General features: G+C 35.4%; 1 protein-coding gene across 1 annotated transcript in view; it reads right to left on the reverse strand.

Annotated features, from left to right (window-relative positions):
* Window positions 1-283: 283 nt before the first annotated feature.
* The window catches only part of LOC127838898 (mucin-19-like), a 55683-nt gene continuing 41263 nt past the window's right edge, over window positions 284-14703 (reverse strand). The window contains exons 25-27 of the mRNA XM_052366966.1: window positions 13742-14244; window positions 10720-10871; window positions 284-4832 (exon numbers count right to left, since the gene is read on the reverse strand). Coding sequence (XP_052222926.1) covers window positions 4792-4832; window positions 10720-10871; window positions 13742-14244 — 696 coding nt within the window. The 3' untranslated portion in view covers window positions 284-4791. The remainder of the gene's footprint in view (window positions 4833-10719; window positions 10872-13741; window positions 14245-14703) is intronic.

Genomic DNA, 14703 nt, shown 5'->3' on the forward strand with positions numbered 1-14703 from the left:
TTTGCTTGGAAAGCCCACAGTACACTTCCCCGCAATACAAATGCGCAAAGATGTGTTTTATTGCCCCTGATACGCAAGGGGATTAGCGCTAATTGACTCGCCAGTGGAGATAATCCCATAGGCTATGTTTTCTTATCACCTTGTACACACATCTCCGATCTGTCAATTACCCATTGTTTCAATACCCTGAAAGTTATGGTTTGCTGTTGAAACTTTCTGGAAAGGAAGTCCTGTAAACTTCAGTACATATTTATTTTTAAAGAAAAAAAAACAAAACATCAAAGACAATGAATTAAAATTTTTTTTTTTGGAATATGAACTGTAAGTTGAAACAACATAAACTGATAACAAAATGAACACAAAATATATTCTATTAAACATTTAAAACTATACAATAAAACATTAAAAACAACATAATGGTGATATTAATATCTGTACATGTATAAGAGATTCTAATGAACACAGGATTTTGTGTGTAAGTGAGGATTTCTAGGTAAAACATACAAAAGTCAAAAATACAAGTAAAGAGAAATATTAAAGTAAACACAAGGATTTCTTAAAGAAAAGCAACACATAGCAGTAAGTTAACGTAATTCACAGACAAGGAACTGAAATATGGAATTCACACTTTCCTATTTTGAACCTGTGTGTTATGGCATATTTTTTTCAGATATACACTGGCCTGACTAACTACTTGTTTCAAGGGCAAAAAAAAAATATCTTAAAATTTGTTATTCAAGTAAACAATTTACAGACAGAGAGCTAATAATGTGTACTTACAACTGAAATCACAAACAATATCTTCCATCAATAATCTAGTTCATGTCCTTCCCCCTCTAAATCTGTTAAAGAATCATTCTTTTGTCGGACTGGACATAAGGGTTAATCCAAGAAAAGTAGGACATCGGGTAATCTCAGACAAAGTCGCTTGTAGATCAATTTCTGATGTTTTTCAAGTAACTTCAACTGATAGAACCTTATTGTAGAAGAGTATTGTTTGGGTGAAATGTGTCTAAAAATAGAGTGTGACACAATTCATTGCTTTGTACAAATAAGGCATCATGGAAGCAACCTATTTATACTGTCAGATTTCTTATGGATTTCAAAAATAAAATGGTTTTAAAAAGTTTGACCATGTAATTTAAATAGCAAAACCTATAATTGCCCGAAGTTCTCCTTCACAGTTCAACTTTTACGATTTTTGGTGGCCTCATTTGTAGTATTTTCTATATAAGTTGGCAATATAAAATCAACCATAACATCACAGGCAAACAGGGATTAGGTCATCATTGTGCTGGGATTTACTACAGAGTTGTGCGCAAAATCTTGACAATTGGAGACATTTTAGAATTGTTTTTACTTTTAATATAAAGAAGTAAGAATTCAATCAATTATTCCAGAATGTCATACCTGGGATCATATGGTCAGTACTGATCATTATTTTTATAGAACATAATTTATATACATGCTATATATGCGTGTGAGCATTTTGTAAATGTACTTTTAACAATGTCAAAAATGTATAGAGGAATCTTGGAGATAAACATGAAACTACTGTATCTAATAAGAAATGTATTGCAGATACATCAGTTTAACACTAATTCCCTGAAAAAAGTACTTGGAGAAGAAAAGTAATACATTTTAATAAATCAAACTAGACCACAAATGTTACAGAAAACAAGAGATGTGTTCGCAAGAACCACAATGCCCCTTATTGCGCCGCTTTGAATTTTTGTTTTGACCTTTGACCTTGAAGGATGACCTTGACCTTGAACTTCCACCACTCAAAATGTGCAGCTCCATGAGGACACCGCTTTGAAAAAAAAAAAAAAATACCTTTGACCTTGAAGGATGACCTTGACCTTGAAGGATGACTTGACCTTGAACTTCCACCACTCAAAATGTGCAGCTTCATGAAAATACTGCTTTGATTTTTTTTTTACCTTTGACCTTGAAGGATGACCTTGATCTTGAACTTCCAACACTCAAAATGTGCACCTTCATGAGAACGTCGCTTTGATTTTATTTTTTTTATCTTTAACCTTGAAGGATGACCTTGACCTTGAAGGATGACCTTGACCTTGAACTTCCACCACTCAAAATGTGCAGCTTCATGAGAACGCTGCTTTGAATTTTTTTTTTTTTACCTTTGACCTTGAAGAATGACCTTGACCTTGAACTTCCACCACTCAAAATGTGAAGCTTCATGAGATACACATGCATGCCAAATATCAAGTTGCTATCTTCAATATTGAACAAGTTATTGCCAATGTTAAAGTTTTCGGACGGACAGACACCATATATTTGACATTTGACCTTGAAGAATGACCTTGACCTTCACCTTTCACCACTCAAAATGTTCAGCTCCATGAGATACACATGCATGCCAAATATCAAGTTGCTATCTTCAATAGTGAAAAAGTTATGGCAAATGTTAAAGTTTTTTTCGGACGGATGGACAGACTGACATACACACATACACACATACTGACATACACACATACTGACATACTGACTGACGGACAGTTCAACTGCTAAATGCCACCCTACCAGGGGCATAAAAAAAGAACGTGATTCAGAATCACAGAAAAACTATCAAAACAAATTGTACGATGATTACTTGCAAAAGAAATATCGCCCCATTTGTGCAAAAAGATGCAATATGCCTTCTAATCTCAATTTCACATGGTACCTTTTTGCACCCAGGGGTTGGTATGGTCTTTAATAAGTTGACAGTTTCTCAAATGTAATAAAAATGTATCACAGAGTGTGGACAGTTGGGAGAACTTACAATTTACTGGAATGCACTCAATATGGATCTGACACTTTACTGGAATGCACTTAATATGGATCTGACAATTTACTGGAATGCACTTAATATGGATCTGACACTTTACTGGAATGCACTTAATATGGATCTGACACTTTACTGGAATGCACTTAATATGGATCTGACACTTTACTGGAATGCACTTAATATGGATCTGACACTTTACTGGAATGCACTCAATATGGATCTGACACTTTACTGGAATGCACTCAATATGGATCTGACACTTTACTGGAATGCACTCGATATGGATCTGACACTTTACTGGAATGCACTCAATATGGATCTGCCACTTTACTGGAATGCACTCAATATGGATCTGACACTTTATTGGAATGCACTCAATATTGATCTGACACTTTACTCGAATGTACTCAATATGGAACTGACAATTTACTGGAATGCACTCAATATGGATCTGACACTTTACTGGAATGCACTCAATATGGATCTGACACTTTACTGGAATGCACTCAATTTGGATCTGGCACTTTACTGGAATGCACTCAATATGGATCTGTCACTTTAGTGGAATGCACTCAATATAGATCTGACACTTAACTCGAATGCACTCAATATGGATCTGACACTTTAGTGGAATGCACTCAATATGAATCTGACACTTTACTGAAATGCACTCAATATGGATCTGACACTTTACTGGAATGCACTCAATTTGGATCTGTTTGCTTGTGATGGTTTCACTTCTGAGGGCGAGACTCCAAAAATAGGAACAAAATATAAGTAAAGGGCCTCTGTGGATGCTTACAACTGTAAAAAGGTGTATCGTTGCTTGTACAACAACAACAAAATCTAGTCTAGAGAGCAATAAAACCGAAACAAATGGGTTATTTCAGAATGGAAAGATAAAGGTAAGGTTAAATAAATCTGCCTTCTGTAAAGCACCAAATGTATAAAATGACAAAATAAAACCCTCCAATTACAAATCTGGCACCTTTAGGTTTTTAAATAATACGTTTAAAAAATTCATATATAATTATAGTATGCGCTGCACAATCATAGCCATAAAACTTACAAGGAAAGCAAAAGAAATCAATTACATTTTAAATATGGTCACTTAAAAACTAGCTCATGGTAATTAACCACAATAGTTGTTTAGACAAAACAAGCTAAGTTTACATTAAATGATCACACACTACAGGATTTCAAAGAGTGTTATGTTATTGATGCAAGTTTCAAGAGAAGGGCTTTATTATACAATTGATAATCTCAATATAACATGTTGCACTTTTTGACGGAGTATTCACATATTGTTCATCAAAGAGCACATCATTATGGATGCATTTCACGTCACTAAAAACCAACAATCTTGAACTCACTGCTACCAAGCTATGAACAAGTCTGGTGACAAAGCTCTCTTTGATGTCACTGCTTTTAACATTCACAATATGCATCCCATAGCCCAATAACTGAGCAGTCCATTCTTCAATCAAGTCTGTGACCCTTTGCTGACTGCAGTGTAACCCTTCGCTGACTGCAGTGTAACCCTTTGCTGACTGCAGCATAACCTTTTGCTGACTGCAGTGTAACCCTTTGCTGACCGCAGTGTACCCACTGCTGACTGCAGTGTAACCCTTTGCTGACCGCAGTGGAACCCACTGCTGACTGCAGTGTAACCCTTTGCTGACTGCAGTCACTGACAGGCTTTAGGCACAAAATTCACCACAATCTTGTTTTGTCATCTGTGAGAGGCTTATTTCAGTTACAACTGTTGACAATATGGCAGTGTTAAATTCTTTGTGTGCATAAATAGTTGTGGGCATCTTTCAGCAGCAAGTCCAGTCTTGTTCGGTCTTCTCTGAAGGGCTTACTCATATAGCAGTCTCATAATTATGCATACAATTGTGCGTATCTTTTCACAGGAAAAGTAGTCATTTTGCATGTCTGTGAATGGATTATTTCACAGGTCACTGAGAGGGTTGTACTATCAGTCTAGAAGTCTACATATGCATGTAATCGTGAACATCTTCTGGAGTAGCCCCTGAAATGATGCAGCGAGGATGATAAATTTACATCTACATATTAGACACATCATGTTTAAATGGGTCTTAAGTCATGTGCAGCAAGCATAACTACAGATCAGTCTGCGCATCGCAAAGCCTGGTCAGAAGCTAGCATGTGTGATAATGAAACCAAGGAATCATGCCAGACTTCATAGAAGACAGCGAAGCTCAAGACCAGCCTGCGCAGATGTGCAAGTTGATGTGGAGAAAGGCTATCTGCATATGACATAAGACCCATTTTCGCATGATGTGGCTCAAATCATCAATTGAAAGCTGTCTCCGAGTATGTGCTCATTGTTTCTCATGGTAATCTGTTATATATATATATCAGGGAGCAGTATCTGCTCATTGTTTCTCATGGTAATCTGTTATATATATATATCAGGGAGCAGTATGTGCTCATTGTTTCTCATGGTAATCTGTTATATAAATATATCAGGGAGCAGTATCCACTCTGTGTTTCTCATGGTAATCTGTTATATATATATATCAGGGAGCAGTATCTGCTCATTGTTTCTCATGGTAATCTGTTATATATATATATCAGGGAGCAGTATCCACTCTGTGTTTCTCATGGTAATCTGTTATATATATATATCAGGGAGCAGTATCTGCTCATTGTTTCTCATGGTAATCTGTTATATATATATATCAGGGAGCAGTATGTGCTCATTGTTTCTCATGGTAATCTGTTATATATATATATCAGGGAGCAGTATCTGCTCATTGTTTCTCATGGTAATCTGTTATATATATATATCAGGGAGCAGTATCTGCTCATTGTTTCTCATGGTAATCTGTTATATATATATATCAGGGAGCAGTATCTGCTCTGTGTTTCTCATGGTAATCTGTTATATATATATATCAGGGAGCAGTATGTGCTCATTGTTTCTCATGGTAATCTGTTATATATATATATCAGGGAGCAGTATCTGCTCATTGTTTCTCATGGTAATCTGTTATATATATATATATCAGGGAGCAGTATCTGCTCATTGTTTCTCATGGTAATCTGTTATATATATATATATCAGGGAGCAGTATCTGCTCTGTGTTTCTCATGGTAATCTGTTATATATATATATCAGGGAGCAGTATCTGCTCATTGTTTCTCATGGTAATCTGTTATATATATATATCAGGGAGCAGTATCCACTCTGTGTTTCTCATGGTAATCTGTTATATATATATATCAGGGAGCAGTATGTGCTCATTGTTTCTCATGGTAATCTGTTATATATATATATCAGGGAGCAGTATCCACTCTGTGTTTCTCATGGTAATCTGTTATATATCTATATCAGGGAGCAGTATGTGCTCATTGTTTCTCATGGTAATCTGTTATATATATATATCAGGGAGCAGTATCCACTCTGTGTTTCTCATGGTAATCTGTTATATATATATATCAGGGAGCAGTATCTGCTCATTGTTTCTCATGGTAATCTGTTATATATATATCAGGGAGCAGTATCCACTCTGTGTTTCTCATGGTAATCTGTTATATATATATATCAGGGAGCAGTATCTGCTCATTGTTTCTCATGGTAATCTGTTATATATATATATCAGGGAGCAGTATCTGCTCATTGTTTCTCATGGTAATCTGTTATATATATATATCAGGGAGCAGTATCTGCTCATTGTTTCTCATGGTAATCTGTTATATATATATATCAGGGAGCAGTATCTGCTCATTGTTTCTCATGGTAATCTGTTATATATATATATCAGGGAGCAGTATCTGCTCATTGTTTCTCATGGTAATCTGTTATATATATATATCAGGGAGCAGTATCTGCTCATTGTTTCTCATGGTAATCTGTTATATATATATATCAGGGAGCAGTATCCACTCTGTGTTTCTCATGGTAATCTGTTATATATATATATCAGGGAGCAGTATGTGCTCATTGTTTCTCATGGTAATCTGTTATATATATATATATCAGGGAGCAGTATCCACTCTGTGTTTCTCATGGTAATCTGTTATATATCTATATCAGGGAGCAGTATGTGCTCATTGTTTCTCATGGTAATCTGTTATATATATATCAGGGAGCAGTATCCACTCTGTGTTTCTCATGGTAATCTGTTATATATATATATCAGGGAGCAGTATCTGCTCATTGTTTCTCATGGTAATCTGTTATATATATATATCAGGGAGCAGTATCCACTCTGTGTTTCTCATGGTAATCTGTTATATATATATATCAGGGAGCAGTATCTGCTCATTGTTTCTCATGGTAATCTGTTATATATATATATCAGGGAGCAGTATCTGCTCATTGTTTCTCATGGTAATCTGTTATATATATATATCAGGGAGCAGTATCTGCTCATTGTTTCTCATGGTAATCTGTTATATATATATATCAGGGAGCAGTATCTGCTCATTGTTTCTCATGGTAATCTGTTATATATATATATATCAGGGAGCAGTATCTGCTCATTGATTCTCATGGTAATCTGTTATATATATATATCAGGGAGCAGTATGTGCTCATTGTTTCTCATGGTAATCTGTTATATATATATATCAGGGAGCAGTATCTGCTCATTGTTTCTCATGGTAATCTGTTATATATATATATCAGGGAGCAGTATCTGCTCATTGTTTCTCATGGTAATCTGTTATATATATATATCAGGGAGCAGTATCTGCTCATTGTTTCTCATGGTAATCTGTTATATATATATATCAGGGAGCAGTATCTGCTCATTGTTTCTCATGGTAATCTGTTATATATATATATCAGGGAGCAGTATGTGCTCATTGTTTCTCATGGTAATCTGTTATATATATATATCAGGGAGCAGTATCTGCTCATTGTTTCTCATGGTAATCTGTTATATATATATATCAGGGAGCAGTATGTGCTCATTGTTTCTCATGGTAATCTGTTATATATATATATCAGGGAGCAGTATCTGCTCATTGTTTCTCATGGTAATCTGTTATATATATATATCAGGGAGCAGTATGTGCTCATTGTTTCTCATGGTAATCTGTTATATATATATATCAGGGAGCAGTATCTGCTCATTGTTTCTCATGGTAATCTGTTATATATATATATATCAGGGAGCAGTATCCACTCTGTGTTTCTCATGGTAATCTGTTATATATATATATCAGGGAGCAGTATCTGCTCATTGTTTCTCATGGTAATCTGTTATATATATATATCAGGGAGCAGTATCTGCTCATTGTTTCTCATGGTAATCTGTTATATATATATATCAGGGAGCAGTATCTGCTCATTGTTTCTCATGGTAATCTGTTATATATATATATCAGGGAGCAGTATCTGCTCATTGTTTCTCATGGTAATCTGTTATATATATATATCAGGGAGCAGTATCTGCTCATTGTTTCTCATGGTAATCTGTTATATATATATATCAGGGAGCAGTATGTGCTCATTGTTTCTCATGGTAATCTGTTATATATATATATATATCAGGGAGCAGTATCTGCTCATTGTTTCTCATGGTAATCTGTTATATATATATATCAGGGAGCAGTATCTGCTCATTGTTTCTCATGGTAATCTGTTATATATATATATCAGGGAGCAGTATGTGCTCATTGTTTCTCATGGTAATCTGTTATATATATATATCAGGGAGCAGTATCTGCTCATTGTTTCTCATGGTAATCTGTTATATATATATATATCAGGGAGCAGTATCCACTCTGTGTTTCTCATGGTAATCTGTTATATATATATATCAGGGAGCAGTATCTGCTCATTGTTTCTCATGGTAATCTGTTATATATATATATCAGGGAGCAGTATGTGCTCATTGTTTCTCATGGTAATCTGTTATATATATATATCAGGGAGCAGTATCTGCTCATTGTTTCTCATGGTAATCTGTTATATATATATATCAGGGAGCAGTATGTGCTCATTGTTTCTCATGGTAATCTGTTATATATATATATCAGGGAGCAGTATCTGCTCATTGTTTCTCATGGTAATCTGTTATATATATATATATCAGGGAGCAGTATCCACTCTGTGTTTCTCATGGTAATCTGTTATATATATATATCAGGGAGCAGTATCTGCTCATTGTTTCTCATGGTAATCTGTTATATATATATATCAGGGAGCAGTATGTGCTCATTGTTTCTCATGGTAATCTGTTATATATATATATATCAGGGAGCAGTATCCACTCTGTGTTTCTCATGGTAATCTGTTATATATATATATCAGGGAGCAGTATGTGCTCATTGTTTCTCATGGTAATCTGTTATATATATATATCAGGGAGCAGTATCTGCTCATTGTTTCTCATGGTAATCTGTTATATATATATATATCAGGGAGCAGTATCCACTCTGTGTTTCTCATGGTAATCTGTTATATATATATATCAGGGAGCAGTATCTGCTCATTGTTTCTCATGGTAATCTGTTATATATATATATCAGGGAGCAGTATGTGCTCATTGTTTCTCATGGTAATCTGTTATATATATATATCAGGGAGCAGTATCTGCTCATTGTTTCTCATGGTAATCTGTTATATATATATATCAGGGAGCAGTATCCACTCTGTGTTTCTCATGGTAATCTGTTATATATATATATCAGGGAGCAGTATCCACTCTGTGTTTCTCATGGTAATCTGTTATATATATATATATATCAGGGAGCAGTATCTGCTCATTGTTTCTCATGGTAATCTGTTATATATATATATCAGGGAGCAGTATCCACTCTGTGAAAAAATTGGATAATGTTGTAATAACATAATAATTAGCACAATTTGACAGTAGTTAGTTAGTTAGTGCATAAATTATGTTTTTGTTTAGTTTTTTGACCTTGTGGTCAATTAAACCCAAATATTCTCAATCACTTATTTCTTATGGGGGTCCTTTGTTTTTGCTTAAAAGGAACCATGAAGAAGAGACAGTAGTAGAAAAGAAGGAATCTGGGTATGATACATTAGCTCATTACAAAGAGACACCTTGGTTGATTTACATGTTTGTTGTATAGCACCGATACATGCTAGATTTTCCTGTGTTTCTTACTAGTACATCTGTATTTAGGTTGGAAAGACTGTAAGCTGTTCTGAATCCTTTTTTATTAGTCAAGCAATAATTTTGGTGCATTTTGTCAGTAGACCAATTGATGAATTTAAGTTCCTAGCGAATAAATTCAGACTGAAAAAACATAGGCATGAAAGACACTTATATCCAACTTAATCCACCAGCGATTTTTCTTCTCCAATTGGGAAAAGTACATGTACCGTACAAATTGGGAAAAATAAGAGCAAAAACACCTGAAATTGAGAAATTTGCGTCGTGAAATCTTCCAATTGGGAATTATAGGGTTTTTTAATTGCTTGGTATCAAAAGCAAAAATCAACTCAAATATTGATTTACATTCATTTTGGCTTGTAATGTTCAGTGTCAGTGCTCATTCTATTTGTTAACTTGCAGATAATGCACTTTTGGAACAAAATTGACGGAATAGCCTTCCTTTTGGGAAATTTTCAGACAGCATTATTGGGAATTTTGTAGTTTTTGTTCAATTGGGATAGTAATTTTTCCAGTACTTTATAAAGAAGGGAAAAAATCGCTGTGACCACAAATACCTTTCTTACTAGATTCAAGTTTTAAAAGCTTCATTTCCAACCCTTAGATACTGATGAACAGCAAACAACATAAAACCTGAACAGACTGCAAGTTACTCGCAGACTGTTCTGGTTTTATGCTGTTTTGACAACTTAAAACTGATAAATGATTTTAGCTTGTGTGGACGGGACAAAACTTTATGCACATGCATTAAGCCATGTTGTCACAGAGCGTTGCTCAAATACAAGAGAGCAGGTAACTTACGTTTCTCTAGCACATGGTAGGGATGATCACTGTCTGGCTTGACGTAGTCCTCCACATTCTTGTTTAATTCCAGGTAGTGCCCTTCTGCAGCCGGGTTCTTCTCTTCCCGATAAGGCAGTGTTGGTCTGCGTACTGGCATTGATATCACAGTCCTGCCAGGTCAAAATTAGATCTTGTCAAATTAGCAAAGAATACCCCAAAGTAACAAAGAATATCTCAAAGAAAGTAGCACAGAAAACCACAAAGTAAAAAAAAATAACCCAAAGAATACCCCAAACCGGCAAAGAATACCCCTAAAGAAGCAAAGAATACCCCAAGCAAAGAATACCCCAAAGTAGCAACAACAAAAAAGAAGTACAAGGATACCCAAAGAAGTTATTAAATGGTGTACTTTAAAGAGCTAAAAATTGTCTTCATGCAATCAATTAAATGATACATACACTATCATTGAATTGATCGCACTAAGACATGTAAGAAGCATTTTATAATATAAAATCGCAGTTTTACACTGTATTTTTCAGATATCAATTAATTATGTAATAAAAAAACATTAATAATATTTTTTTTCCAGTTTTCTGATTTATCACATCTTTTTAATCCAAAAGCCACAGGCTGTAAAGTAAACAGCAACACAGAATGCACCCACATTTTGCTTTTATCTAAAACCATTTCCGACCATAAAATGACCAAAAATATGGAGCTATGAAAGTTCAAACACTGGACAATATGTTTGAGTTTTAGCCCTCTAGCCGCAATATTTTTTAGTTATGATCGACAAAACTTAAACAAGAGCTGTCAGAGGACAGCGCACTCGACTATTCGAGTGCTTGACAGTATAATGTAAGCCATCATGGAGAAATTGTTAATATTCAATAATTTAATAGGCGATTTTTCAAAAATATAAAAAGGAAAACAAAAAGAAATTGGGGGGGGGGGGCGGGGTAGGGGGGGTTAAGAGGGGGGTATAATGCAGGGTGTGGTCATTTATTAGACAATCTTTCAAAAATAAAAAAAGGAAAAAAAAATATTTTTTTTGGAGGGGTAGGGGGGTTGAGAGGGAGGTTTAATGTGGGGTGTGGTCATTTATTAGATGATCTTTAAAAAATAAAAAAAAGAAGAAAAAAAAATTGGGGGGGTGGGGGGGCAGGGATTCTGGGTTGGGGCGTGGGGTATTGTTTGGGTGGAATCCATTGTGGTATTCAGGCAAGTGTTGTTTTGTCAAAGTATTAATAAAATCTGATCATAAATAAAGAAGTTATGGCAATGTAAGCAAAATGTTCAAATATCTAAGTACAAAAGGGGCAATAATTCTGTCAAAATGCTTGATACAGTTGTCTGCTCTTGTTAATAGGTTGGGGTCATGTTGGTAAACAAGTATGCAAAATATGAAAGCAATATGTCAAGGGACATAGAAAGTATTCGGGATAGTACACAAACTTCAACATAGATTTATCAACAATATGCATATTCTAAGTATAAAAGGGGCAATAATTCTGTCAAAATGCTTGATACAGTGGTTTGCTCTTGTTTATAGGTTGGGGTCATGTTGGTAAACAAGTATTCAAAATATGAAAGCAATATGTCAAGGGACATAGGAAATATTTGCGTTAGTACGCAAACTGCAACATACATTTATCAATAATATGCATATTCTAAGTATAAAAGGGGCAATAATTCTTACAAAATGCTTAGTTTAAACCTATTTATTTTAGCTTGATTGCATCGAAAGCCTTAGGCTTATATAAACGCTCTTGAGTCTGTTTCCTGGGCCTAGAACCAGTACTTGGTGTCTTTGGGGGAGATCTAAAGAACGCTCCCACGGTGGGGATCGAACCTGTGACCTCCCGGTCTCTAGGCGGACACCATATCCATTACACCACGGCGACCTTATCAAAATGCTTGTTACAGTGGTCTGCTCTTGTTCATAGGTTGGGGTCATGTTGGTAAACAAGTATGCAAAATATGAAAGCAATATGTCAAGGGACATTGAAAATATTTGGGTTAGTACGCAAACTTTAACATTTGCACGCCAACGCTAACGCCAACGCAAACGCCGACGCCGAGGTGAGAAGGATAGCTCCACTATATATATTTCATATATAATAGTTGAGCTAAAAATGAATTGTTAAAATAATAAGGTACTACAACCCCAGTTGTGTTGAAATAACCACACTGAAATTATGGAGGTGCAAAAAAAGGATGAACAAATTCAAATTTACATGCTACCCTCTTCATAACGTTAGGGCATTAAAAATCGCTGCAAAAAACAAGAACATTATATTGACAAAGATATTCATGTGCAGGTATAGAAATCACTTCAGTATGTGTTTATATTTCACTTTTTGTGCTGATCTGACAGTTATTTTATTTATATGTAAATAATCTTCACAGTGTTAGCATCTTTAATCATTTAAATATTGTTGTATTTAAGGTATGTTTCTCTTTTTTTGTAATTCTAGCCAGGACACTGCAGTGGAAATGGACCAGGGCCATTAAAGGGGGCAGAGGGGAATTTTTATGAGGAATACTTTGTAAGGCAAATTAAAAACTCTTTTTTGTTTATGAAAATAATGAATATCTAGTTATTTTAAATAGATGTCCTTGCTGCAAATAAACTCAGACAATTCTCTATAGCATTAAAGTACATGTTTTTCTCAAAATAAGTAACACTTAAATTTTCTAATTTCCAATTATTTTTTGCAAATTTCAAAAGAAATTTATTTTTAATTAGGGGGGAAAGTATTTTACTTTTTGCTGTTGGAAAAAGATCCATATTTGTTCTTCAAAAATAGACAAATAGATTCCATTTTTACTAAATTAACAGTTTATTGCAGTTTGGAAATGAAAAGTTGAGGATTATCTTTTTTACAGATTTTTTTTTTCATAAATCTGGGCGGGGATTTGTCTGAATTTCTCAGATCTATTTATAATTATGATATCAGAACCACTTAAATTTAAACCATTGTCAAAAAAAGTGTCATAATATCACTAGTTTGTCATATATAGGTAAGTAACCACTTACTTCACGTCGCTATCATCAATATATTGATACACCTCCTCATCAGTGGTTGAAGCCTGGCGCCGAGGTGGTTCTTTTGATGACAGTGTTGGTGTTCGTGATCCCATGGCAACCTGGTTGGTCCAGTTGGCAAAGGTCACGGGCGCCAACCCGTGTGACGGCTGGCCAGATGGAACCTGGTTGGCCCGGTTTCCATATGTTACAGGCGTGTACCCATTTGACGGCGGGCCGGATGGAAAGTTAATTACAGCGTGGCCGTTAAATGCTTGGGGGCCGTTAAATGCTTGGGGGCCGTTAAATGCGTGGTGGCCATTGAATGCCTGGTTGCCATTGAATTCCTGGTTGTAATTGAATGCCTGGTTGCCATTGAATGCCTGGCTGCCGTTGAATGCCTGGTTGCTGTTAAATGCCTGGTTGCTGTTGAATGCCTGGTTAGTCCAGGCTGCTGATTGTAGGCTGTCTTGACTGTTAGAATATGAGGGGTCACGTCTTGCTATTATTGGTCTCTGTTAAAAACATGGACAAGCATGGACTCTTTGAAACTCAAATACGAACTCGGGCGCATTTGTATTCCCTTAGAAAATTAAATGATTTTTAAGACCTTTCTTACTTAAGATTCAAGTTTAAAAGGCTTCATTTCCAACCATCAGATACTGATACAAATGAGCAGCAATTAGCATAAAACCTGAACAGATTGCAAGTTACTCGCAGGCTGTTCTGGTTTTATGCTTGTTGCATATAGCTATTTTCACTTTGCTTCTGAGCAGGAAAGGATTAAGAACATAAGTGGCTCTCCTAATATCTTCCTTCGAAGATGAATGCCAAGGTGGACCAAGAACTACAAAGATCCACTTGAATTAAATTAGCCTTAAATAATCATATCTGTTGTAAATGTTTCAATCAATACACCTGGGGCCATTATTTACAAAGCCCCTGCAGAAATCTTGAATTTAGTTGCACTCGAG

This window comes from Dreissena polymorpha, chromosome 7, assembly GCF_020536995.1.
Source record: "Dreissena polymorpha isolate Duluth1 chromosome 7, UMN_Dpol_1.0, whole genome shotgun sequence".
Lineage (NCBI taxonomy): Eukaryota > Metazoa > Mollusca > Bivalvia > Myida > Dreissenidae > Dreissena > Dreissena polymorpha.